The sequence below is a fragment of the Echinops telfairi genome, unplaced genomic scaffold, assembly GCF_000313985.2.
Source record: "Echinops telfairi isolate 266 unplaced genomic scaffold, ASM31398v2 ScPeMD7_2010;HRSCAF=2546, whole genome shotgun sequence".
NCBI lineage: Eukaryota > Metazoa > Chordata > Mammalia > Afrosoricida > Tenrecidae > Echinops > Echinops telfairi.
This window is the reverse complement of record NW_022105908.1, coordinates 19,653,454-19,676,187: the sequence shown is the minus strand read 5'-3', so window position 1 is coordinate 19,676,187 and position 22,734 is coordinate 19,653,454. Positions and strand designations below refer to the sequence as shown.

At 50.9% G+C, this 22,734-nt stretch overlaps 1 protein-coding gene across 1 annotated transcript in view; it reads left to right on the top strand.

The window, feature by feature from the left end:
• DNAH2 (dynein axonemal heavy chain 2) overlaps positions 1-22,498 on the top strand; it is a 158,637-nt gene extending 136,139 nt beyond the window's left edge. Inside the window, exons 63-85 of the mRNA XM_030886521.2 lie at positions 28-192; positions 812-937; positions 1,020-1,168; positions 1,242-1,308; positions 1,534-1,684; positions 1,903-2,051; positions 2,219-2,352; positions 2,436-2,580; positions 2,691-2,890; positions 5,011-5,137; positions 7,756-7,942; positions 8,175-8,323; positions 8,443-8,626; positions 8,809-8,999; positions 19,032-19,223; positions 19,343-19,527; positions 19,729-19,957; positions 20,194-20,345; positions 20,457-20,571; positions 21,337-21,513; positions 21,612-21,686; positions 21,854-22,004; positions 22,145-22,498. Of these exons, the coding sequence (XP_030742381.1) occupies positions 28-192; positions 812-937; positions 1,020-1,168; positions 1,242-1,308; positions 1,534-1,684; positions 1,903-2,051; positions 2,219-2,352; positions 2,436-2,580; positions 2,691-2,890; positions 5,011-5,137; positions 7,756-7,942; positions 8,175-8,323; positions 8,443-8,626; positions 8,809-8,999; positions 19,032-19,223; positions 19,343-19,527; positions 19,729-19,957; positions 20,194-20,345; positions 20,457-20,571; positions 21,337-21,513; positions 21,612-21,686; positions 21,854-22,004; positions 22,145-22,299 (3,555 nt within the window). The 3' untranslated portion in view covers positions 22,300-22,498. The remainder of the gene's footprint in view (positions 1-27; positions 193-811; positions 938-1,019; positions 1,169-1,241; positions 1,309-1,533; positions 1,685-1,902; positions 2,052-2,218; positions 2,353-2,435; positions 2,581-2,690; positions 2,891-5,010; positions 5,138-7,755; positions 7,943-8,174; positions 8,324-8,442; positions 8,627-8,808; positions 9,000-19,031; positions 19,224-19,342; positions 19,528-19,728; positions 19,958-20,193; positions 20,346-20,456; positions 20,572-21,336; positions 21,514-21,611; positions 21,687-21,853; positions 22,005-22,144) is intronic.
• The last annotated feature ends 236 nt before the right edge of the window (positions 22,499-22,734 follow it).

Here is a 22,734-nt window from a genome sequence, read left to right as displayed (position 1 = left end):
GATCCCTTGCACTCTGGCCGCTCCCAGGTAGCTGAGAAACTGGAGATGTTGAAGAAACAGTATGATGAGAAGCTGGCACAGAAAGAGGAGCTTCGCAAGAAGTCCGAAGAGATGGAGCTGAAACTGGAGCGGGCCGGGATGTTGGTGTCCGGGTTAGCCGGGGAGAAGGCCCGATGGGAAGAGACAGTCAAGGTGAGATAACCCACCACTTGGCTCTCCTTCCTCCCGGCCCACTGGTATGTGACCTTCCGGTGGAGGCGTATCCAGGGAAGCTGGCGAGATCTGGGTTTAGGGAAATCTAAGGCCGATGGGCGCGCGTTCCCCTCTTTCCCTCATTCGGAGTTCTCACCAGCCAGGAGTGGGGTGGTGGTGTTGGCTTAGACTACTTTCCCAAGCCATGTCTCTTCCTGAGACCCACTCCCCCTCCGTGTGGAACAGTTCTGTTCTGTAGCACCCAGAGTTCTCAGGGGGTGGAATCCACTGCGAAGCCGCAGACTGGTGGAAGACCAGGCTTCTTGTGCCAGATCAGCTGCAGTGCTTAGGCAGGGCTGAGAAGCATGCATGCACGCACACACACGCACTCACGCACGTGGACTCTATACAGTCCCCTGGCTGGCTGGACAACAGACAGACGTGGGACACCTAACAGAAAGGCCATCTAAAGAGCCCCTGGCCAGAGGAGCCCTTATCACCAGAATGTAAACATGGCTGAGAACCAGGTCAGAGTCCTCCAGGGTGGGAAGTCTTAGGAGAGGCAAAGAATCTCTTTGATCTGATGACCAAAGGAGAAGTGCCTCTTGCTGCTCCCCAGGGCCTGGAGGAAGACCTGGGCTACCTGGTAGGTGACTGTCTCCTGGCTGCTGCCTTCTTGTCCTACCTGGGGCCCTTCCTGACGAACTACCGGGACGAGATCGTCAGGCATATCTGGATCAAGAAGGTGAGGGGGCAGGCCTTAGGGACAGAAGGGGCAGAGGCTTCTGGGCCCAGACTGACACCGGGGCTTGTTCTCCCTCTCCCAGATCTGGGAGCTGCAGATTTCTTGCTCACCTCGCTTCACCTTCGATAGCTTCCTGTCCAACCCGACCAAAGTTCGAGACTGGAACATCCAGGGGTTGCCCTCAGATGCCTTCTCCACAGAGAATGGCATTATAGTCACCCGTGGCAACAGGTGAGGACACTGCCAGGGGTGAGCTTCAGAGGGAGAACAGAGCCTGACTTCTGACAGGTGCTTCCCCCTCCAGGTGGGCACTGATGATTGACCCTCAGGCCCAGGCCCTGAAGTGGATTAAGAACATGGAAGGAAACCAGGTGTGAAGTTGAGGGGTTGGCTCGAATATTTGCCCCACCCATGTCTCTTCCTGAGACCTTCTCCTTAGGCCCTCCCCGCTCTCTGCCCTCAGTGTGGGACCGCTCTATTCTGTAACGCCCAGGTTCTCAGGGGTTGGAACGGACTCCGGAGCCAAGGTTTCTTTTTGGTTGTCATGGCCGTGGATTTCTCTGGGTTTGTGCCATCTTTCCCCCTTGCTTCCTCAGGGCCTCAAGATCATTGACCTGCAGATGAGTGATTACCTTCAAATCCTCGAAAAGGCCATCCAGTTTGGAAACCCAGTACTACTACAGAACGTGCAGGAATACCTGGACCCCACCCTCAATCCCGTGCTCAACAAATCTGTATCTAGAATTGGTCAGGGCCCAGGCTTATCCTGGGGTTGGATTGTGTGGCAGGGGGGCGGGGGTGGGGGTGGGGAGTTCTAGAAGCCAGTGTGGGTAGGGCACTGGAGAGGAAAGGGCTAGCCCTTTGGCTCACCTGGAATGGGGCCATCGGGGCAATCTGAGATGCTGCCATTGGGTGCTGGTTTGGCCACAGGTTAGCCTATACCTGATTACCTGGGGTCCTTGCAGGGGGCCGGCTGCTGATGCGGCTTGGAGATAAGGAGGTGGAGTACAATCCCAGTTTCCGTTTCTACATCACCACGAAGCTCTCCAACCCCCACTATAGCCCAGAGACCTCCGCCAAGACCACCATTGTCAACTTTGCTGTTAAAGAACAGGTGGGGGAAGCAGGCAGGGGGGCTGTAGAGAGTTGGGAAGGACCTGGGGAAAGGCGAAGCATGAGCTGAGTCGTTGGGAGGGAGGAGGACCGGGCAGGTGGGAAGGAGTGGAAAAGGTGAAGGTCGCGGGGCAGGGTTCTGGCCATGAGTCTGGGCGCTCGCTCTAGGGTCTGGAGGCACAGCTATTGGGCATCGTGGTCCGGAAGGAGAGACCCGAGCTGGAGGAGCAGAAGGACACACTCGTCATCAACATCGCCGCGGGCAAGAGGAAGCTCAAGGAGCTGGAGGATGAGATCCTTCGGTGAGACCTAGCACCTCCACAGGCCCCTCCTGCTGCTTGGCGAGGGGAGTCTTTGACTCACGTGCCTCTGCACTTCGCTCCAGGCTGCTGAACGAGGCCACAGGCTCCCTGCTGGACGACGTCCAACTGGTGAACACCCTGCAGACGTCCAAGGTCACTGCCACGGAGGTGACGGAGCAGCTGGAGACCAGCGAGACCACGGAGATCAACATCGACTTGGCCCGTGAGGTGAGCCCCTGTGCCCAGCCAGCCATCGAGAAGCCACTGGGATCCCACCCTGGGCCTTTGCTCCGTGCCATGCCCCCCTGTACCCCTGACTCCCTCGGCTCCCTCTGCAGGCTTACCGCCCGTGTGCCCAGCGGGCGTCTGTGCTGTTCTTCGTGCTCAATGACATGGGCCGCATTGATCCCATGTACCAGTTCTCGCTGGATGCCTACATCAGCCTCTTCGTCCTCAGCATCGACAAGAGCCATCGCAGCAATAAGCTGGACGACCGCATTGACTACTTGAATGAGTACCACACCTACGCTGTCTACAGGTCTGAGGGCTCCTTCCCCTGTCCCGCAGGCAGGAGGCCAGTGACTTAGCTCTGCTCCAGACTCTGCTGGCTCCTTCTGTCTTGCTGCTTCCCCGCACTGTTTTTAGCCTACTTCTCTCCCCTCCACACACCTTCCCTGAGTAGCTTGCCCACTGTTGTGGTCCAACTATCAAGTATGGGCCGGTTAAGAAGCCGTGGTGGTGTCAGGGTTAAGAGCTAGGCTGCCAAGCAGGAGCTGGCAGCTAAAACCCACTGGCTGCTGCAAGAGAGAAAGATGAGGCTCTAAATATTTACCATCTGGGGAAACCGCAGGGAACAGTTTGACACTGTCCCATAGGGGTTGCTGTGCGTCGGAATCAACTCAGTAGCAGTGGGACAGACTGGCTATTTCCCATCTCATCCCCTCAGCTCTCCTGCAAGCCTCGGACTTGCACATCCTTGAGAGCTAGAAAGGACTAGCCCTGTGCCCCTCAAGGCTTCGTGTGTGCCCAAGCACGAGCCGTCATGTTCAAATGCAGGTTAGGACGCGCTGAGTCTGCAGAGGGGCCTGAGAGTCTGCGTTTCTAACATGCTCCCAGGTACTGAGGAGCCCTTGGATGACCACAGAAGATTAGGTGGGCCATTGAACTGAAACGTTGATGAGTCAAAGCCACCTCGAGGCGGCTCAGCAGAAAGGCCTGGTGGTCTCCTCCCCAAAGGCCATGTGAGGTCCATCAGGGTGTCCTGACTCAGAATGACTCAGTGACAAGCTTGGGCTTGGTTTTCCAGGCGTTGCTCTGTGCATCACAATTGAGTAACGACCCTTTGGGGCCCTCTTGCCTAGTACCCACAGGTTGGCAAGCTCGTGCCACATTTTCACTACCTCACAAGCCGCTCCTTCCCCAGTCCACCTCGTCTCTCTGTTTGCAATCATAGGTCCCGCAGTCACCTGGCTTCCGATCAGACTTCTTTTCTTTCTCTTCTTCATTCAAGGCCCTCATCCTTGACGGCCACCAAGCCCCTGATGCTGACTTCCCAGTCACCCAAGCCTGAGTCGAGGAGTTATCTTTGACTCCTCCCTCTCCCTTACCTCTCAGATCAGTCACCACATTTAGCCCCAAGTATTTCTCCAAACGTTCCGTTCCCTTCCCACTTCCCCCACTGCAGTGACTGACCTGGAATTTGGGCCTTCCTGAACTACGCAGTGATCTCCTAGCAGGCCACCCTGCCTGTCCCTCGCCAGCTGACCGTCCTGCAATTGTCAACATGAGTCATGCAAGCCCTCTCCCTCCCCCCCTGCAAACAAAAAGCCAAACCTGCCACTGAGCTGATTCCAACTCATAGAACTGATTCCAGCTCAGCCATGTAGAACAGAGTAGAACTGCCCCAGAGGGTGTCTGGGGCTTCAATCTTTATGGAAGCAGTCTGTTCCCCCCACCCCGCCCCCCATCTTTCTCCCAGGGAGCAGCTGGTGAATTCAAACCACTGACCTTTCCACTAGCAGTCCAAGGCTGAATTCACTACACTAAGCCCACCCGTCTGATCGCATCCTTCCCCGCCATGACTTCCTTACTTCCTTGGCTCCCACAAAGCCCTTGGTGACCTGGCCTCTGCCCACCTATCCAGCCTCACCATCCCTCCCTCTGCCCCTGGCTGCCTGAGCAGTACTGCTGCCCATGCCCCTCGCTGTGCTCCCTCCCTCCTCCTGCACATGCTGTGGCCCATCCCAGGTGCCCCCGTTCCTCCTCTGTCCCACTTGGGGATGCCTCTGCCCCTTGGGAGTCAGTTCCTCCCAGAAACTTCCCTGGCCCAGGTCCCCTGACCCTTTGCTATCTCCTGATAGGAGTCACTATTGCCATCTCATTAGTGATGGCATCTCTGTGCCATGTCCCGCAGGGTCCTCTCTACTTGTGCAAGCACTGAGACGGGCTTCTTCATCCATGTGGGTCCGGACCCTCCAGAGTGCTTGGTTCATAGTTGGGGGTCCAATCAAGGCATATGAATTGAATCTGGGAAAACCACCACTTATTTCTCCTCTTGAAGGCTCTGTGATTACCTGCTCTTCGCTCAGGAAGCATTCCAAGGAGCATCCTGCCCTGCTTCAGCCTGTCTCCTTCATTCCCTCTATCTCCTTCTCCCAGGTATACCTGCCGGACCCTTTTTGAGCGCCACAAGCTATTATTCAGTTTTCAGATGTGTGCCAAAATACTAGAGACGTCTGGCAAGCTGAACATGGATGAATACAACTTCTTTCTACGGGGGGGTGTGGTGAGTGGGTCAGCGGGTAATCCAGGTGTGGGGTGGTGGCTAGGTTGGGGGGATGGAATATGAGCACTGAAGACCCAGTGGTTACAGCCAAGGCCCTAAGGAGGGAGCTGAGAAAAAAAAACGAGGGAAGGAGCCAAGTGCATGATGGGCTCCTTGGGGCTGTCGGTGGTGACTGGCCTTGTGGCCCTTGCCTGTGTTACAAGCTGACCTTTGGGACCCCCTCTGACCTGTAACCCATGCATTGGCATGATCTTACTGTTTCATTGTCTCTCAAGCCATGCCTTCCTCCACTTAAACTCCCTGGTCTCTCTCCATTGCAACCACTCCCTAGCGGGCGTCCTTAACCTACAACCTCTCTGTGTCTGCATTGCATTTGCTTGCCTAAGCTAGCACTATGCTTAGATTCGGCTCGGCTTCCCCGCTGTCCCTGTGTGGCTCTAGCAGCTGACCATGGCCGGAGGAAAACACACAAGCACACCCACTGGGCTCGCTCTAGATTCATAGTCTCGAATGAGCCTCCAACCCCAAACCCAATGCTATGGCATCTGTTCTGACTCACAGCGGCCCTGTGTAGGGTTTCTGAGACTATAAATCTCTAAGGGAGCAGACAGCCTCATCTTTCCCTGTGGAGCAGCTGGAAGACTTGAACTGCCTACCTGGAGGCCACGTTGCTCAGCACCTAACCCACAGCGATACCAGGGCTCCTCCTTGAACCTCAAAGGGGAGCTTAAAATTGCCAGACAATCACCCCTTGGGGCCAACAAGGAGAGCAGAGATACCAGGAGGATTAGCAGAGGGTGGGGGGAGAAAGGGGGAATCAATCACAAGGATCAATCTATAACCTCATCCCAGGGGGATGAATAATGGAAAAGTGGGTGAGGGGTGATGGAGGACGATGTAAGATATGGGGAAAATAATCTATAACTTATCAAGGGTTCGTGAGGGAGGGCAGGTAGGGGAAGGAGGGGGAAGAATTGGGGAGCTGATATCAGGGACTCAAGTGGAAAGAGAATGCTTAGAAAATGATGATGGCAGTACATATGCAAATGTGCTTGACACATTGTAGGAATGTATGGATTGTGATAAGAAATGTAAGAGCCCCTAATAAAAGTATTTTAAAAACCTACCAGACAATCAACCATACTACATTTTCTTAGGCCACTTTTCTCCAAATTTCTTGGACGGTGATTTTATTCTTTCTACCACCTTCAATTCTTTTCTTCGTCAGGATTTTGGCAACAGCCTCTCAAGAGTTCCCTCGCCAACCCTCAACAACACAACCCCAGTCCTGTGGACTGGTGACCTCATCCCTGCTGGCCCTGCCCCCACTGCCCTCCTCACTCCACCTGCACAGGCCACCCGCTCCCAGCCAGGAATAGCCCATCTTAGGGCCTTTGATGGGCTCGTCCATCTTCTGGAAAATTGTTCCTCGCTCACCTCCTTCAAGTCTTGACTCAGATCTCACTATGACCTTCTTGACCTCTTCCTAGGATCATTACCTTACTCAGTATTTGCCATGAGAAGCCAGCCCCTAGCGCATCATTACGGGTCCGGTAGGCGCAATTGTACAGCGAAAATAAGTAAAGATTATAGTAAAGTTAGAGAGAGCATAAGAGAGAGAAGAGAAATATAGAAATAAATGGAGTCAGACACAATTCATAGTAGCATGCTCACCTCAACCCTGCTTGGTGGTGCACGTGGAGGGAGAGAGAGATATTTAATGCTAACTAAAGCTTTTATATCCTCTGGGGACACGCAATCCCCCTAATTACAGGTAAAGACATATGTCACAGGAAGGGGTTGCACTATTGGTTATACAGCAATGAGTGGGGGTGATCTAGGGACATACATGCAATAGGAAGAGGAGGGATTGGGGGTATACACGTGACAAGATGGGTGGATCCTAGATTTAGGATGGCAGCTTAATTTTGATCTGTTTTCTGGATCTCCATATGAACCACGATCAGTAGGGTGTGAACTCCACCTACAGGAACCAAGCTAAAGGTCGCAAGTCTTAGGGAGAAGTATTCCATTGTCTCCAGCAGCAGGGAACAGGCCCACCCCCAGGGAGGATGTCTAAGCATTTGAGCTCCCCCCACAAGTATTATTCATAACCTTGCTTATCACCCCCCCCACCACACTCTTCTTCTAATCTATTACATTAGTACTCGTCGGACAGTAAACTCCTAATGGGCAGAGACATTTGATTGTTTTGTTCAGTGATGCTTCCCAAGTGTTTAAAATACATAGTTGGTTAACAGGTTTTTAAAATTTTTTTAAAGAATTAATAAATGCAGGAATACACAGTTTTTGCTTCTCTGAAGGGCAAGGCTGCCAGTGAAAGTCACTGGGACCTGAGATACGGGGAGACGTTTTACCAGATAGCCCGCAGAGGGCGCCAGCGCCCCACAGGTTAAGGTGCTGGTTCTCCTGCGTGTCCGCCCAGAGCCTCCCCTCCAGTTCCCCAGGAAAGGCCAGTGCCCACCCCTTTCAGACTGCTGGATTCATCTTTTTACTCAATTTTATGCAAGGTTTGGATTTCCCACCCTGGGAGGTTTGGGGCAAGATAACCCTTCTGAGACGGATCCAGCCAGTTCCCTTCTCCGTTCGTCTCCCAGGTCCTGGATAGGGAGGGACAAATGGACAACCCATGTACCAGCTGGCTAGCCGATGCTTACTGGGACAACATCACCGAGCTCGACAAGCTGACCAACTTTCACGGACTCATGAACTCCTTTGAGCAATACCCTCGTGACTGGCACTTGTGGTACACCAATGCTACCCCTGAGAAGGCTATGCTGCCAGGTACCCAGGCGGCGGAACCCCAGGCCCCTGCCCTGCGCCTCTCCTTCCAGCCAACGTCTCCCTTTGCCGCCCCTGGAGCCCCTGTCCCAAATTCTCCTCCTGGGAGTCAGCCTCGGTCCCACCCCAACCCTCAGCATTCCCGCCAGGGCCCCCCACCACCCCCACCCGGTCCCTCCCACCACCCCCACCCGGTCCCTGCCATTAGGTTCTAGATCCTTGGCCCCCTCCCCAGGTGAGTGGGAGAACGCCTGCAATGAGATGCAGCGCATGCTCATCGTGCGCTCGCTGCGCCAGGACCGGGTCTCCTTCTGCGTGACCTCCTTCATTGTCTCCAACCTTGGCTCTCGCTTCATTGAGCCGCCCGTGCTGAACATGAAGTCGGTCAGTGGCTCAGCTCCCCGCCCCACCCCAGTCTGAGTCCTCCCGGCAACCCCACGCAGGCCCACTACCGCACTTGGTTATGTGATCTTCTCCTAAGGCCTTACTCTGTACTCTGGCAGGTGATGGAGGATTCAACGCCACGAACTCCCCTGGTATTCATCCTGTCCCCGGGGGTGGACCCCACCAGCGCCCTGCTCCAGTTGGCCGAGCACACAGGCATGGCTCAGCGCTTCCATGCCCTGTCCCTGGGCCAGGGCCAGGCCCCCATCGCTGCCCGGCTCCTCCGAGAGGGTGTGACCCAGGGTCAGTGTCTGTCCTGTTGTTCTACCCCTGCTCCGGCCCTGGTCCTGCTCCGCAGCATCTGCATCCCCGATCACAGAGGCCACCCACTTCTCCAGGCAGTGGCAGGCCTGAGCTTTTGGGAAGACTGGGGGGGCCAGGTGGAGCTCCGGGGTGATCCCCACTGAGCCAGCATCTCCTTGCAGGGCACTGGGTGTTCCTGGCTAACTGCCACCTATCACTGTCTTGGATGCCCAATCTGGATAAACTGGTGGAACAGCTGCAGGTGGAGGATCCTCACCCTTCCTTTCGCCTCTGGCTCAGCTCCAGCCCCCACCCAGACTTCCCTATCTCCATCTTGCAGGCCAGCATCAAGATGACCACAGAGCCACCAAAGGTGAGGGGGGTGGTACAGGAGGCAGCAGCAACCGTGCCATGTGGTTGGCTTTTCTGACTGCGAGTATCAGCGAGGGCTCTCTTCTCTGCCATAAGGCCCACAGCTCTTTCTATCCTCTTTGTGCCTAAACACCTAGAACTTAATGATCATAATAGCGAGCATTTCTTGATTCTGTTGTTATGTGGCAGGCACTGTTCTAAGTACTCTGTAGCGAACAATGTATTTATCCACATCCCTATCAGGTAAGTACCACTGCCACCACCCTCATTTTGTGCATAAGAAAACTGAGGCGTAAAAAGAGTAAATAACTAGTCAGAGTTTTGGTAGTTGAGTTTCCAAATTCATTCTCTTAACTAGTGGAGCTAAGAACTTTTTCTTTAATTCCTTCCTTCCCCCTCCCCCACCCCCCACCCCATCTCTAAGATGGGTGTGCCTTGGTAACTAGAGAGCCTGTGATGGGTAGAGGCCTATCATTTTGCATTTGGGAGGCAGGTGCTATGATGCTCCGAATAGGACAAGCAGAGGCCATGCTACATCTAAGGGGGAGACTGGAAAGTAGAAAGAGGGAGGATGGCTCTGTGGTGGGGAGGGAGGGTCTGGAGAGGAGAGAGAGGGGCCTCGGGAGTCCCCCCAGCCCAGGTGTCTGTGACATTCTGTTGGCTGCGTCTGCGGAAGGAGCACTGGTAGCAAGTGCAAGGCCAGCAGTTCAAAGCCAGCAGGCCCTCTGAGGGCGAGCAGTCCTTGGAGAAGGCCATCCTGTTTGGTAAACCAGAGGGGCAGTGAGAAAGAGGGAGACCCTCGATGAGATGGATTGCAACGGCAGGCCTGAGAACAGGAACACTTGTGAGGATGTGGGCAGGACCGAGGGCATTCTGCCAGGTGGGCATTGCAACAGACTGGATGGCACTCATGCTAGCAACAGCCTCGGAGACCCACAGGGGCAGCTCCACTCTGTCCTAGAGGGGGCTGTGAGTTGGAATCCACTCGTCGGCAGTGAGTTTATCAACAGTCACAGGAGATGTGCTTCATTTCCCTTCGAAGGGACGTCACTCTGCCGCAGACCTAGCAGGCTAGGTTGGGCTGTAAGCGTGAGGTGGGCGGTTTGACCCCACCAGCTGCTCCCAGGAGCATGCTGGGGCTGCTCCTGAAGACTTATTGGCAGTGGAGCCCGCTGAGGCAGCTCCGCTCGGTCCTGCATGGTGGCCATGAGCTGGACTGGACTCGGGGCAGTGCGGTTGGGGTTCTGGCAGGTGCAGTGGTGGAGCACTCAGCTGCTGACCTAAGGCAGTGAGCTGGCTTGGGGTTCTGCAGCGACTCCCCAAGAGTCCATCCCAGGTGATCCACGTACAACCAGGTTTCTTTCGAAAGTTGACAAAGAGGCCTATATGCATTTTCCTTTAAAAAGGAAAAAAAGTATTGTGAAAAGAGATTTTTAAAACATTGCCTGTTCAACTTTCCTCCCCAGTACCATTTAGTAACACAAATTATGTGAATCATGTAGTGCCACTAATACTAATCATTGTTGCCAAATTTTCCATCCTCATAAATAGAAACTCAGTTCTTCTCCCTTCCCACCTTCCTCCTGCTCCTGGAAACCATGAGGACAGTTTGGTCTCTGTCCATTTGCCTGTGTGGGAACCCACCCACCAGTCGCTCAGCGGAGGCAGGTGAGAGCGTCTGCTCATGTGACGATTTCGTCTCCAAAGTCTGACGTAGGGTCCCTAAGACTTGGAATCGGCTCAGTGGCTGGAGTTTTTCTGTATACAGTTACCTATTCTAGATCACTCACACACCTGAAGTCCTGGACTCTGTCCTTTTGTGGCGGACTTAATTCACTCAGCATAATGTTTGCTTGTTTTGAATGAGTTGCTTGAATTCCAGGCGGTACAGAATCCCAAAGAGCAGCTCTGGGAGGACTCTGGACAGGGTTCACTCTGACCTCACAGCTCAGATACGAATGGCTGAGTGAGGCGCTACGGAGATGAACCATTATATGATCTTTTTTGTTGTTGTTTTTACAAAAGTTCATTCTTCAGTGTAACAGGCTCCAAAATTACAGTTTATTCTAACTATAGGTGGCAACAGATGTTACAGCCGGGAATCCAGATGTTTACGCAGGAATGGAATCAAGAGTCATCCTCTGTGAGATACAGAAAGGCTTCTCCCTAGGCTGTCCCCCCATAATAGATGCCAAACCAAAGACGCTTCTTGTAACCCACGGTCGGTCTGTACACTTGGAGTCCAGCTGCTTAAAGATGATCTCCCTGGGGATTATCAGCCATCTAGAGCAATCACACTATTGTCTGTCCCACCCCAGGTGGGGCCCACGCCCTGCTGATAAGGATAGTGCTTTGCTCCCATGAAGGAGAGCCCAGAGACAAGGTCAAGCCCACTCAAGGAGGACCAAGGTTAGGCTGCCATCTTGAATCTAGGGTCCACCCATCTTGTCACATGTGTACCCCTCCTATTTCCCCTTCCTATTGCTTGTATACCCCTAGCTCCTCTTCCTATTGCGTGTGCACCCCTTCCTGTCACTCATATCCCTATTGTACAGCCCCTTCCTGTTGCGCATGTGGTTACCTTTGGGGATTAGACCTCAGGGGGCTTGCACGTCCCCTAAATGTATATAAGCCGCGATTGGTAATCTATTCTCTCTCTCTGCGCGGACCTGACCGCTGAGATCATGGCTGTCCCGGAGGTGAGCGCTTGCATGTGTTTCTTGTCTGATGTCTCTTTAATTTTACCCTCAATTACACAACTTCCCCTTGGACCCGTTCGATGGTGGCAGCTGGCACCACACGATCCGCATTGCTTCAGCCACCAAGAACATCTTACTTTTGGCCAGATTTCTTCATTCCACCTGTGCTGGGGTGGGGGTGGGGGGTGAGGGGGCGTCCCCTTGGCCTTTGCTTTTAGCTCCTCCAGTTTCTTCTGCTCTTCTTCCCGTTTCTGCTTGAAAGCCTCCTCTTCCTCGTCCATTTCCTCCTCTGCTTCTTGGGTTGTTTCAGGGGCTTCTTCTTGCCACCTTCGCAACCCAACATGGCGCCTGCCGCCCTTTCCCCAGATCTGCCACCTAAAAACCTCAGCATAGTGTTTTCAAGGTTCCACCAGGTGGTAGCATGCAGCAGGACATCATTTCTCTCCACAGAGGACAATATAAGATTTGTTCTGAAAATGATGTTATGCTTAAAGAAATGATTTAAGAATGAGAATAGTGTAAAGAATGCTCATACATGAAGGCAGGTAAAACATACATATATACATCAACGTTTCAGTTCATACATGCATGGATCTATTCCAAACCAAAAAAAATTTTAAACGTCGTTCTGCAGTCAGGTAGATTCTCTCAGTAATACAAGAGTGGGGGGGGGGCGGGCGGGGCTTTTAATAACACATACAAAAATGGGATCAAAGGGTAGTGTCGTTTTTCTGTGAGCTTTTTCAAGCCCCTTAGGATCCAATCAAAATAGTGGCTTCCAAGGTGATCTGCTGGATCACTTACATGCAAGGCAGACAAGTCGGCTCGGAAGGCAGGTGACTGGTTTCGAGGGTTCCCAAGGAATAATCTTGATAGAGTTTCTCAGAGGACTTGTGAAGGAAGGGAAAACTGCACCTGTGAGGAAAAGACCAGGAGAGTCCTGCTAAGGAAACCTTGCTTCCGCCTTCACCATGCACCAGTCATTCTCCGAGGAGAGCAGGGCCTGTCCTACAAGAATACCCCTGGGAAACTGGGCCTGTCATTCCCAAGCATCAAAGGACACCCCAAAGGAACACCTTTTGAGTCCCTTGAAGAAGCCAAACCACTGTTTTGACGCAGTATCAATTGATGAGCACAGAATCCTTTGGGGAATAGACCTCACACTCAGACCATCAGAAGGACTCTGACTCATAGCGACCCTACAGAACAAGATGGCACTGCTCGAGGAAGGTTTCCAAGACTGTAACTCTCTCTCTCTCTCTAAATCACATTGTTAAGCTATTGAATGACAAAATTAAGGTTTATGGTGATAATGAGTCCATAGAGTAGTGTCCCTTGTCCCTGAATGAAACAAAAAGTATATTTGACGCCTTAAAGAACTTGTGAAGAATTAATAACTGTTCATCAGTAATGTTACACTTTTGAAAAAAAAATTTTTTTTTAACTTTCTTTAGATCAACTTTCTTTTTTTTTAAAGATTTTGGTATATTTTCTTTTCTTTCTTTCTTTTTTCTTTTTTAACATTTTATTAGGGGCTCATACAACTGTTATCCGACACTTTTGAAAAATTAAGTGAAATTTATTTCTAGTAACCCTTATTATTTGCATTCTGTGAATGTTTTTTACGTAAACATACAAACTTTGCTAGTCACAAAAGTAGTATTGAGACCAGCGGTTCTGAACCTGTGGGTGGCGACCCCTTTGGGGGTCGAACGACCCTTTCACAAGGGTCACCCGATTCATAACAGTAGCAAAATGACAGTGATGAAGTAGCAACAAAAATAAATTTATGGTTGGGGGTGGTCGCCACCACATGAGGACCTGTATTACAGGGTCACGACATTAGGAAGGTTGAGAACCACTGATTTAGACAAATTTCACTGTAATTTTAAGTCTAAGACATCATCTTTATTTTTCCCCCAGAACTTAAAAAAGCTAGCGACTGAGCATGTTACATTTTACAAATACATTCTTTACGAGGAAACAACCTGAATACTGTATACTTCCTGTGCACGGATATCTAATAACACTAGTGAAGAATATTACCGGTATGCCCCAGGAAGAAGTGATAACATTTTATGAGTGGTTAGTACACTTTTAGAGAGACTGACTGTAAATCTCGATGCGAGTAGAAAGCCTCATCTTTCTCCTGAGGAGTGTCTGGTGGTTTCAAACTGCTGACCTTGCATTTAGCAACCCAATACTTAACCACTGTGCCACCAGGACTCCTGTGACCTTGATGGAGGAGAAATCTGAGTAATATATACAAGGGTATGTTAGCCTGAGTAGACCAGAGAAACAAATTCATAGACACTCATGTGTATAGGAAAGAGCTTTATATAAAGGGTAATTGTAAAAATAAATAAATAAATAAAGAGTAATTATACATTAAGAAAACATCCCAGCCCAGTCCAGATCAAGTCCATAAGTCTGATATTAGCCCATATGTCCAGTACCAGTCTGTAAATTCCTCTTCAGACTCACGCAACACATGCAATGATGCTGAGTGAGGGAAGATCACAGGCCAGTGTGTGGAAAGTCTTGTGGATCCAGTGGTGGTTTGTAGCATCTTAGCGCTGGTGTGGGTCTCCATGTGGCTCCTCCAGCTCCGAGCCTCTGGCTGCTATCAGCATAGCACCATGTGGCTTGTCAACAGGAATGTCTCGCAGGGAGTAAGTGTGTGTCCTGCCTACAGCGAGCTATTTATCTCCTTCGCGCCTCCAAATGAAGTCATCAAGCTGCGACCAGATGGGCAGGATAAACTCCACCCCTTCACTCTTAGTCTCAAGTTGACAACAGATTATGTAACTACCACAAAGGGCAAATAAAAATTGCTATAAAATCATAGAAATGTTTATTAAAGAAAAATCTTCAAAATGTGACCTACTGTTTCTAGACACATTAGACCTCAATAGAGGAAATATCCAGAAACTGCTTTTAAAAAACATTTTTATTGGCACACAGTCCATTTATCATACAATTCAATAGTTCTATCATATCAAGAAGTTATACAATCATTACCACAATCAATTTTAGAACATTTTATTCTTGTGCTCATTGTTATTAGCTCCCCATTTCCCCACAACTTCCCCTGCCGTACCCCAAGAAACCATCAATGCAGTCACTGTCTCCATAGACGTACCTATCCTGGATTTCAGAGACAGAAAAAATAATTAAAAACAAACAAAAGACCACCAACAACAAATTTTTTTTTAAACATTTTATTAGGGGCTCATACAACTGTTATTGCAATCCATACACACATCAATTGTGTAAAGCGCATTTGTACATCATTCTCAAAACATTTTCTCTCTACTTAAACCCCCGACATTAGGTCCTCATTTTTCCCCTCCCTCCCCGCTCCCCCCTCCCGCATGAGCCCTTGATAGTTTATAAATGGGTATTTTGTCATATCTTGCCCTGTCCGACGTCTCCCTTTATCCACTTTTCTGTTGTCCGTTCCCCAGAGAGGAGGTTATATGTAGATCCTTGTAATCCATTCCCCCTTTCTAATCTACCTTTCCTCCACCCTCCTGGTGTCACCACTGTCACCACTGGTCCTGAAGGGATCATCTGTCCTGGATTCCCTGTGCTTCCAGTTCCTATCTGTACTAGTGTACATCCTCTGGTCTAACCGGTTTGTAAGGTAGAATGGGGATCATGATAGTGGTGGGGGGGAAGGGGAGGAAGCATTTAGGAACTAGAGGAAAGTTGTATGTTTCATCGTTGCTACACTGCACCCTGACTGGCTCAACTCCTCCCCATGAACCTTCTGTAAGGGGATGTCCAGTTGCCCACAGATGGGCTTTGGGTCCCGAATCTGCACTCCCCTATGGTAAGATTTTTTGTTCTGATGATGCCTGATACCTGATCACTTCGACACTTCATGATCACATAGGCTAGTGTGCTTTCATGTGGGCTTTGTTGCTTCTGGGCTAGACGGCTGCTTGTTTACTTAATGACTTTTCTTTCATTTGTACTTTTTACTGTGAACTCGACGAAGATGATCAGAGGGTCAGTTTTACATTCGGTAATCCATACACATGTTGTTTCATCTCAGTCATTGCAGTTCCCACAATGCAACATTGCTTATCCAGCTTCCTCTCTGCTTCCTCTTCTCCCCTTCTCTCTTGTCCCCCTTCTCAATCTTGTCTCTGAGTAAATCCTTCTGATCTCAAGCTGGTTGACTATGAAAGGCATGCATATCTCCTCTGGATCATTATACCGCTTAGAAACCTGGCTGAATATTGACATGGGGACAGCAGGGGTAAACTCAGTTCAATGACTAAGGCCTTTGTCTTGGAGAGTCTAACCAGTCAGCTGGTCTTGTCTTTTCTGCCACTCTACCCAGGACTTTCTAATGTCATCCATTTCCGAGCAGTTGGTAGAGATAGCCAGGTACCACCTAGTTCTTCTGGCCTCAGGGTCACGGGGACTGAAGCATGTGTGGGCCTGTCATCACAGGATCACACGTTTCTTTGAGTCCTCCATGTTCAGCAGCAGTCTGCTTTACCTTGATGGGGACAGACCAGTAGTTTGCACCTTAGAGGCTGGTCCATGAGCTTTTACTACCCCAGCTGCTACTCCCCACAGTAGGATGTGGAACATGGTCTTTGGCTGTTTGTCCAGGTGCTGCCTCTCTCTCATCCTATTGTCTTCCCTCCCCGTTCCAAACAAGTCATCATTCGGAATATTGTGTTTGTTTACCGTGAATGGAGTCAAACTGTGTGTATTCAACTTTTTTTCATTCAACATTATGTGCTTCATATTCATTTACATGGTTCTTCATATTTTGTACTTCTGTATATATTCCAGTTCCTAACCTTTTGCCAGTGACTTGTCAGTATTTTGTGGCTTGTCTTAATTCTTATGAGGCCACAGCTAGCTATCTTTTTATTTTTATTTTTATGTTCTTGCTCCTTATGTCTTGTTCAAGAAATCTTTACCTACACCAAGGTCACAGGGAATTCCCCTTTATTTGTCTTTTAATAATTGTTTTTTAATATGTTGACGTTCACATTTAGGCTTACATACATGGAATTTTGTTCTATAAAGACATTATGATGCAGAAGCCCATTTTAATTTTTCAAAAATTCCCACAATGCTGCCAGTACTATTTGTCAAAGAATCCAAAAATATTCCCCTGATCAACCTGAAGCCATGTTTCCATCTGTGTGTGGGTTTCCCAGATCTTAATTCTGGTCATTGCTTCAGGTGTTTCTCCTGAGTTCAATACTCGACTGTCTTTTCTTTAAACAAAACAAAAACATTTTATTGCATATCATTCGCCTATCATACAATGCCATAGTTCAAGCACATCAAGAAGAGTTGCAGAATCACCACCACAATCCATTGCAGAGCATGTTCTTCATCCTCGTCCTCCTCTTTGTTAGCTCTCCATTCCCACCCAGCCCCGCCGCCTTGCCCCAAGGAACCATTCGTCTAGTCCCCGTCCTGATAGCCGGATCGTCGTGACCTCATTATGAGGATGAGCATCAAGTAGGGCCACGTTATAATAACTACCTGTTCTTAGACTGGGGTTAGAATGAAGTGAAAGTCTCAAATATAGTCATACATCTGTGGCTTATGTATGTCTCTGGTTCATGTTAGGGACATCATTGTCATTTTATGTTAGAGAACATCATGAGTAATAACCCCGGGGCATCATTTCCATGCCATATAGCAAATGCTGGCTCATATTGACTCTATACTAGGATAGGGTAGAAAACTACCCTGAGTTTCTGGGACCGTAACTCTTTGCAGGAGTAGAAAGCTCATCTTTCTCCCGAAGAGCTGGCTGGTGGTTTCAAACTGATTACCTTGTGGTTAGTAGCCCAATGTCTAACCATGACACATTGATAGTGTATTAGCTTAGCCAATGGTATATAATTTAAAACACTGTTGAGAGAAGGAAATGGTATGAGTATAGGCCAGCAATAAACTGCAATATATGAACTGGTGGCTTTGCACAGATTAAACTTAAATGACTGGACATTATTTACATCAATAATAATATTCATTCACAATTGCTTCTCGGCCTTTTGGCTAAGATCAAGTGTAATCATATTCATTCACAACACCAGACCCACACCTACCAGATTAATACACGTAATAAGGAAGCAAGAAGGGCGTTACAATAGTGCGTACATGCCAGTTCCAGCCGACTACCATTCTTTGGGCACCCTCAAGGCAAGAGATCCAACCCAACCTCCAGCCTCCGTCAGGTCTCTGCCCTTGGGCTAGCGGTCATCTACTATTCACCAGAGGGAGTTTCAGCTTGAAGTCCAAGGGCTAAAGGTCAGCTTGAGATCTGGCCCAGTTCACTTGACGGCGTTTCCACACGGAGGCCTTCTGGTGTGGCCCCCGAAGGATGCCGTGCGCTTCAAAGGAACAGAGTCTAAGCCCCAGTAGTCTATAGTACACCACCTGGGTCACCAAGGGCCGGAAAGAAACTAGGTCAAAAGTGTCCAATTAGGAACTTGGTACCAGACTCAGTCTCCCCTTGTACTCCATATAAATTTTATTAGGAGTTTTTCCCGATGGGAGGTGGCTCCTCCATTTTTGCCCACCAACAGAAATGTAATCACTTTCTCTAAGACATACACGCTTCCCTCGCCTCATCTTGACTTGAGTTTCCTGTAAGGTTTCCTTTTATTCTGGTAGGAGTGGCTGCTGGAGAGAGGTGATTTCAGCACCATTTTGTATGGCAGCAATGGAATGACCACCTTCCTCTTTCCACATCTTGAAAAACTGGCCCCTGCCGAGAGGAGGGTCTCCTCTGTGGAAGGTTGTTTTTTAACTGTACATGAAAGAGCTGGGTGATGGTAGGTTTCACGGATGCTAGACAGACTCTCCACCTGGATGCTTCAGACACCAGATTGGAAGGTTCCGTGCCCCGGGGGCAGAAGCCTGCCTTCATCATGGTGTTTGTTTTATAGGAGTGGAATCATACAATGTTTGTCCTTTTGTGATTGACTAACTCCATGCAGGAGAATAATGCCACACAGTTGACTCAATGGCAACTGGTTTCCTGGTTTTGCCCACAAATGGGAATATCATGGCTAAAGGACCAAAAGTCGGGTGTGGGGCGGGGGAAAGCTGGGGGCTAGGGCTCCCATGAGCTCATCCCGTACCTGTATGGGAATTAGATAGAGATGGTACTCAGCCTTGTGAATGAGTCCCCGTTTTGGTACACAGATCAAGGGTTGTGTTTAAGCTCAACCCTCAGCCGGCACCCTGTACAATGCACAGTCACTACAACTGGACGTAATGGCATTGCTGCCAGGATGGAGTATGAAGCTCTGCATCCTACTTCTGCCCTTCCTTGACCCCAGGGGCTAAAGGCCAACATGACACGTCTTTACCAGTTGATGACAGAGCCACAGTTTTCCCGCTGCTCCAAGCCAGCCAAGTACAAGAAGCTGCTGTTCGCACTCTGCTTCTTCCACTCGGTGTTACTGGAACGCAAAAAGTTCCTGCAGCTCGGCTGGAACATCATCTACGGCTTCAACGACTCTGACTTTGAGGTTCGTGCTCACCCTCACCGGGGACTCCTCCTCCCAGCCCTCCCCCGTGGGCAGATCCCGCTGATGTGAAAGATGCCTGCTCTAACTGTGTGTGGGGCTGGGGCTGGGGCCACTCACAGGTGTCGGAGAACTTGCTGAGCCTCTACCTGGATGAGTACGAGGAGACTCCCTGGGACGCGCTCAAGTACCTCATTGCTGGCGTGAACTACGGAGGCCACGTCACGGACGACTGGGACAGGCGCCTGCTCACCACCTACATCAATGACTATTTCTGTGACCAGACGCTGTCAACCCCCTCCTACCGGTGAGGGGGGGGGGGACCCACACAGACTAGGCAGCTGGGTCTGGGCTGGGGGAAATGTCTGAGGAGGAAACCCAAGGTGGGGAGAAGGCAGAGGTGGTAAAACAGGGACAGGGGAGTTGCGGGGATGGGACTGGAGGGTTGACCTGCCTGGAAGCCCCAGCGTGCCCACCATCTGGTAAAAAGTCTGCTGTGTCTTCCCAGGTTGTCAGTACTGGAGACCTACTTTGTGCCCAAAGATGGGGGTATGGCCTCTTACAAGGAGTACATCAGCATGCTGCCCGGCATGGACCCCCCTGAGGCCTTCGGCCAGCACCCCAATGCTGACGTGGCCTCTCAGATCACTGAAGCCCGGACTCTGTTTGAGACACTGCTTTCCCTGCAGCCCCAGATCACACCCACCAGAGGAGGCGGCCAGAGCCGGGAAGAGAAGGTAAAGATCAGGTGACCAGATGTCCCGCTTTTTGGCGTTTAAAAAAGTTCCGATTTTTGGAAAGAATGCATGACAAGCGAGGGAACGGTCTATTTGGTCCATATAGACCAAATTTTTAATCAAGCCCACCCCCAGTCAATGGTGTCCCGCTTTAAATCTGGTCACCTTAGGTAAAGAGGGGCCACACCTGGGGGTGAGGAAGAGGGGCTGGCACTCCAGAGCTCCTGCCTCCCCAGGTCCTGGAGTTGGCCATGGATGTGAAGCAGAAGATTCCCGAGATGATCGACTACGAGGGAACCCGAAAACTGCTGGCTCTGGACCCTTCCCCACTCAATGTGGTCCTTCTGCAAGAGATTCAGAGATACAACAAGCTGATGGAGACCATCCTGTAAGGCCGAGGGGGATGCTGGGGAATGTTGGGAGAGAGCAAGGGAAAGGCCCCACCTTGGTCCCACCACGACTCTCCCAGGTATTGCTCAGCCCTCTCCTTCCCCCTCAGGTTATCACTGACGGACCTAGAGAAAGGCATCCAGGGCCTCATTGTCATGTCTACGAGCCTGGAGGAGATTTTCAACTGCATTTTTGATGCCCATGTCCCTCCACTCTGGGGAAAGGCAAGATGACACCACCTTCCCGCCATTGCTGCTGCTCCTCCTCCTCCTCCTCCTCTTCCTCCAAGCAGCTTCGGCTTCTCCTCTTTCCCCTGCTCCTGCCCGCCTAGTTCTTGGGGAGATGGGGGGAAAGGGGAGGGCAACAGGAGAACGACAAGGAGCCTGAGCTTCAGAGCCTGAGCTTCAGAGCCAGGCAGATTTAAGATGGAACTGTTGCTCAGCCATTCACTGTCTGCCTTTACTCAACTTCTTAACTTACAAATTGACTCCCGGCGGGTTACTAACTTCTCTGAGGTGGCCTCAAGAAGGCCCAGCACTGAGCATCACACTAACATAAGCACAACACGAAAACCAACCAACCGGCTGCCTCTGAGTCAATTCGGACTCACAGCAACCCTGTAGGACAGGGCAGGCCTTCCCCCCAGGGTTTCTCAGACTTGAACTCTGTAAGGTAGGTGACAGCCTCATCTTTCTCCCCCTCAGAGCAACTGGTGGGTCGACTGCTACTGCTAACCTGGCAGTTAGCAGCGCAGCCCCTAACCCAGGACACCACCAGGTGTGGTCACTGGGTAACAGGACTGCCGCTATTGGTATGAATAAATAGGCGTTAGCCTTTTAGGCTTCTTTCCTGGGAGCTTTTAAAGAACTTTGAGGTGACAAAGGCTGACACCCCACAGTTTTCTTTTTCACTTCTGCCCCAGGAGCTTAAAATATGGGGTGGAATGAGTGCACAAACGAATGAGCAATTCACTCTGCCTCCGCCCCCAGGCCTACCCCTCACAAAAACCACTGGCTGCATGGACCCGAGACTTGGCCTCACGGGTGGAGCAGTTTGAGCTGTGGGCCAGCCGAGCGCGGCCGCCGGTCATCTTCTGGCTGTCCGGCTTCACCTTTCCCACGGGCTTCCTCACCGCCGTGCTGCAGGCTTCTGCGCGGCAAAACAATGTGAGCAGTGTGGACAGTGTCACCAGGGTGAATTCTGGGGACATATGTTTGCCCTCCTTGTGGGGGTTCACCCTCATTCCCCATCTTCCACCCCCCAGATTTCAGTGGACAGCCTCTCCTGGGAGTTTATCGTGTCCACCGTGGATGACAGCAACCTGGTCTATCCACCCAAGGTGCGAGCCCGCAGTGCTCCGGGCACTGAGCCAAGGGAGAGGTGGTGGGGAAGCGTGTGGGAGCAAAGGTGGGAAATGCTTGGTCCAGAAGGTAGGAGGGAGGGGACCACGGTCAGGAGTTCAGACTCCTGAAGGCCTCCCCACAACCTGCCCCCATTTCTCCCCAGGATGGTGTCTGGGTTCGAGGTCTGTACCTGGAGGGGGCTGGCTGGGATCGGAAGAACTCCTGCTTGGTGGAGGCAGATCCCATGCAGCTTGTCTGCCTCATGCCCACCATCCATTTCCGGCCTGCAGAGAGTCGAAAGAAGACCGCCAAGGGTGGGACATCTGCCAGATTGCTTGACCCACCCCCAATGGGGATCCTAACCCATCTTCTGCTTATCTCTCTCTGCCTCCCCGCTCCGCCCTGCTTTCTCAAGAGGCTGCAGGGCCTGACCGTCCGCTCTTCTCTCCGCCAGGCATGTACTCCTGCCCTTGCTACTATTATCCCAACCGAGCGGGCAGCTCAGACCGAACCTCCTTCGTCATTGGCATTGACCTGCGGTCTGGGGCCATGGCAGCTGACCACTGGATCAAGAGGGGGACTGCTTTACTCATGAGCCTGGACAATTGAAGCCCTCCTCTTCCACCTTGCTCTTGAGAGAGGGTGGAGACTCTAGGAGTCATGGCTGATAATGCAACTTTGCCTGAGGCCCACAGCCTTGACCTTGGCTGAATTTGGAATAATAGTGCCCTGGAGAAACCTTATGCACTAGCCAAACAAGTGGAAAAGTTGTCCTGGGGTTTGATTCAATAAACACCCTTGACCACAAGCCCTTAGTCTCTCTGGTGCACTGGCTGGGCTTGGAAAGGAAGTAGAACCACGCGTCAATAGGCTAGAGCAGCGGTTCTCAACCTACGGGTGACAACCCCTTTGTGGGCCGAACGACCCATTCACAGGGGTCACCTCAGACTATGTGTCACAATCGATAATTACATATTGCTATGTGATTAATCAGTATGCTTTCATGATGTTCAATTTGTTTTTTTTTTCTTTTTTAACATTTTA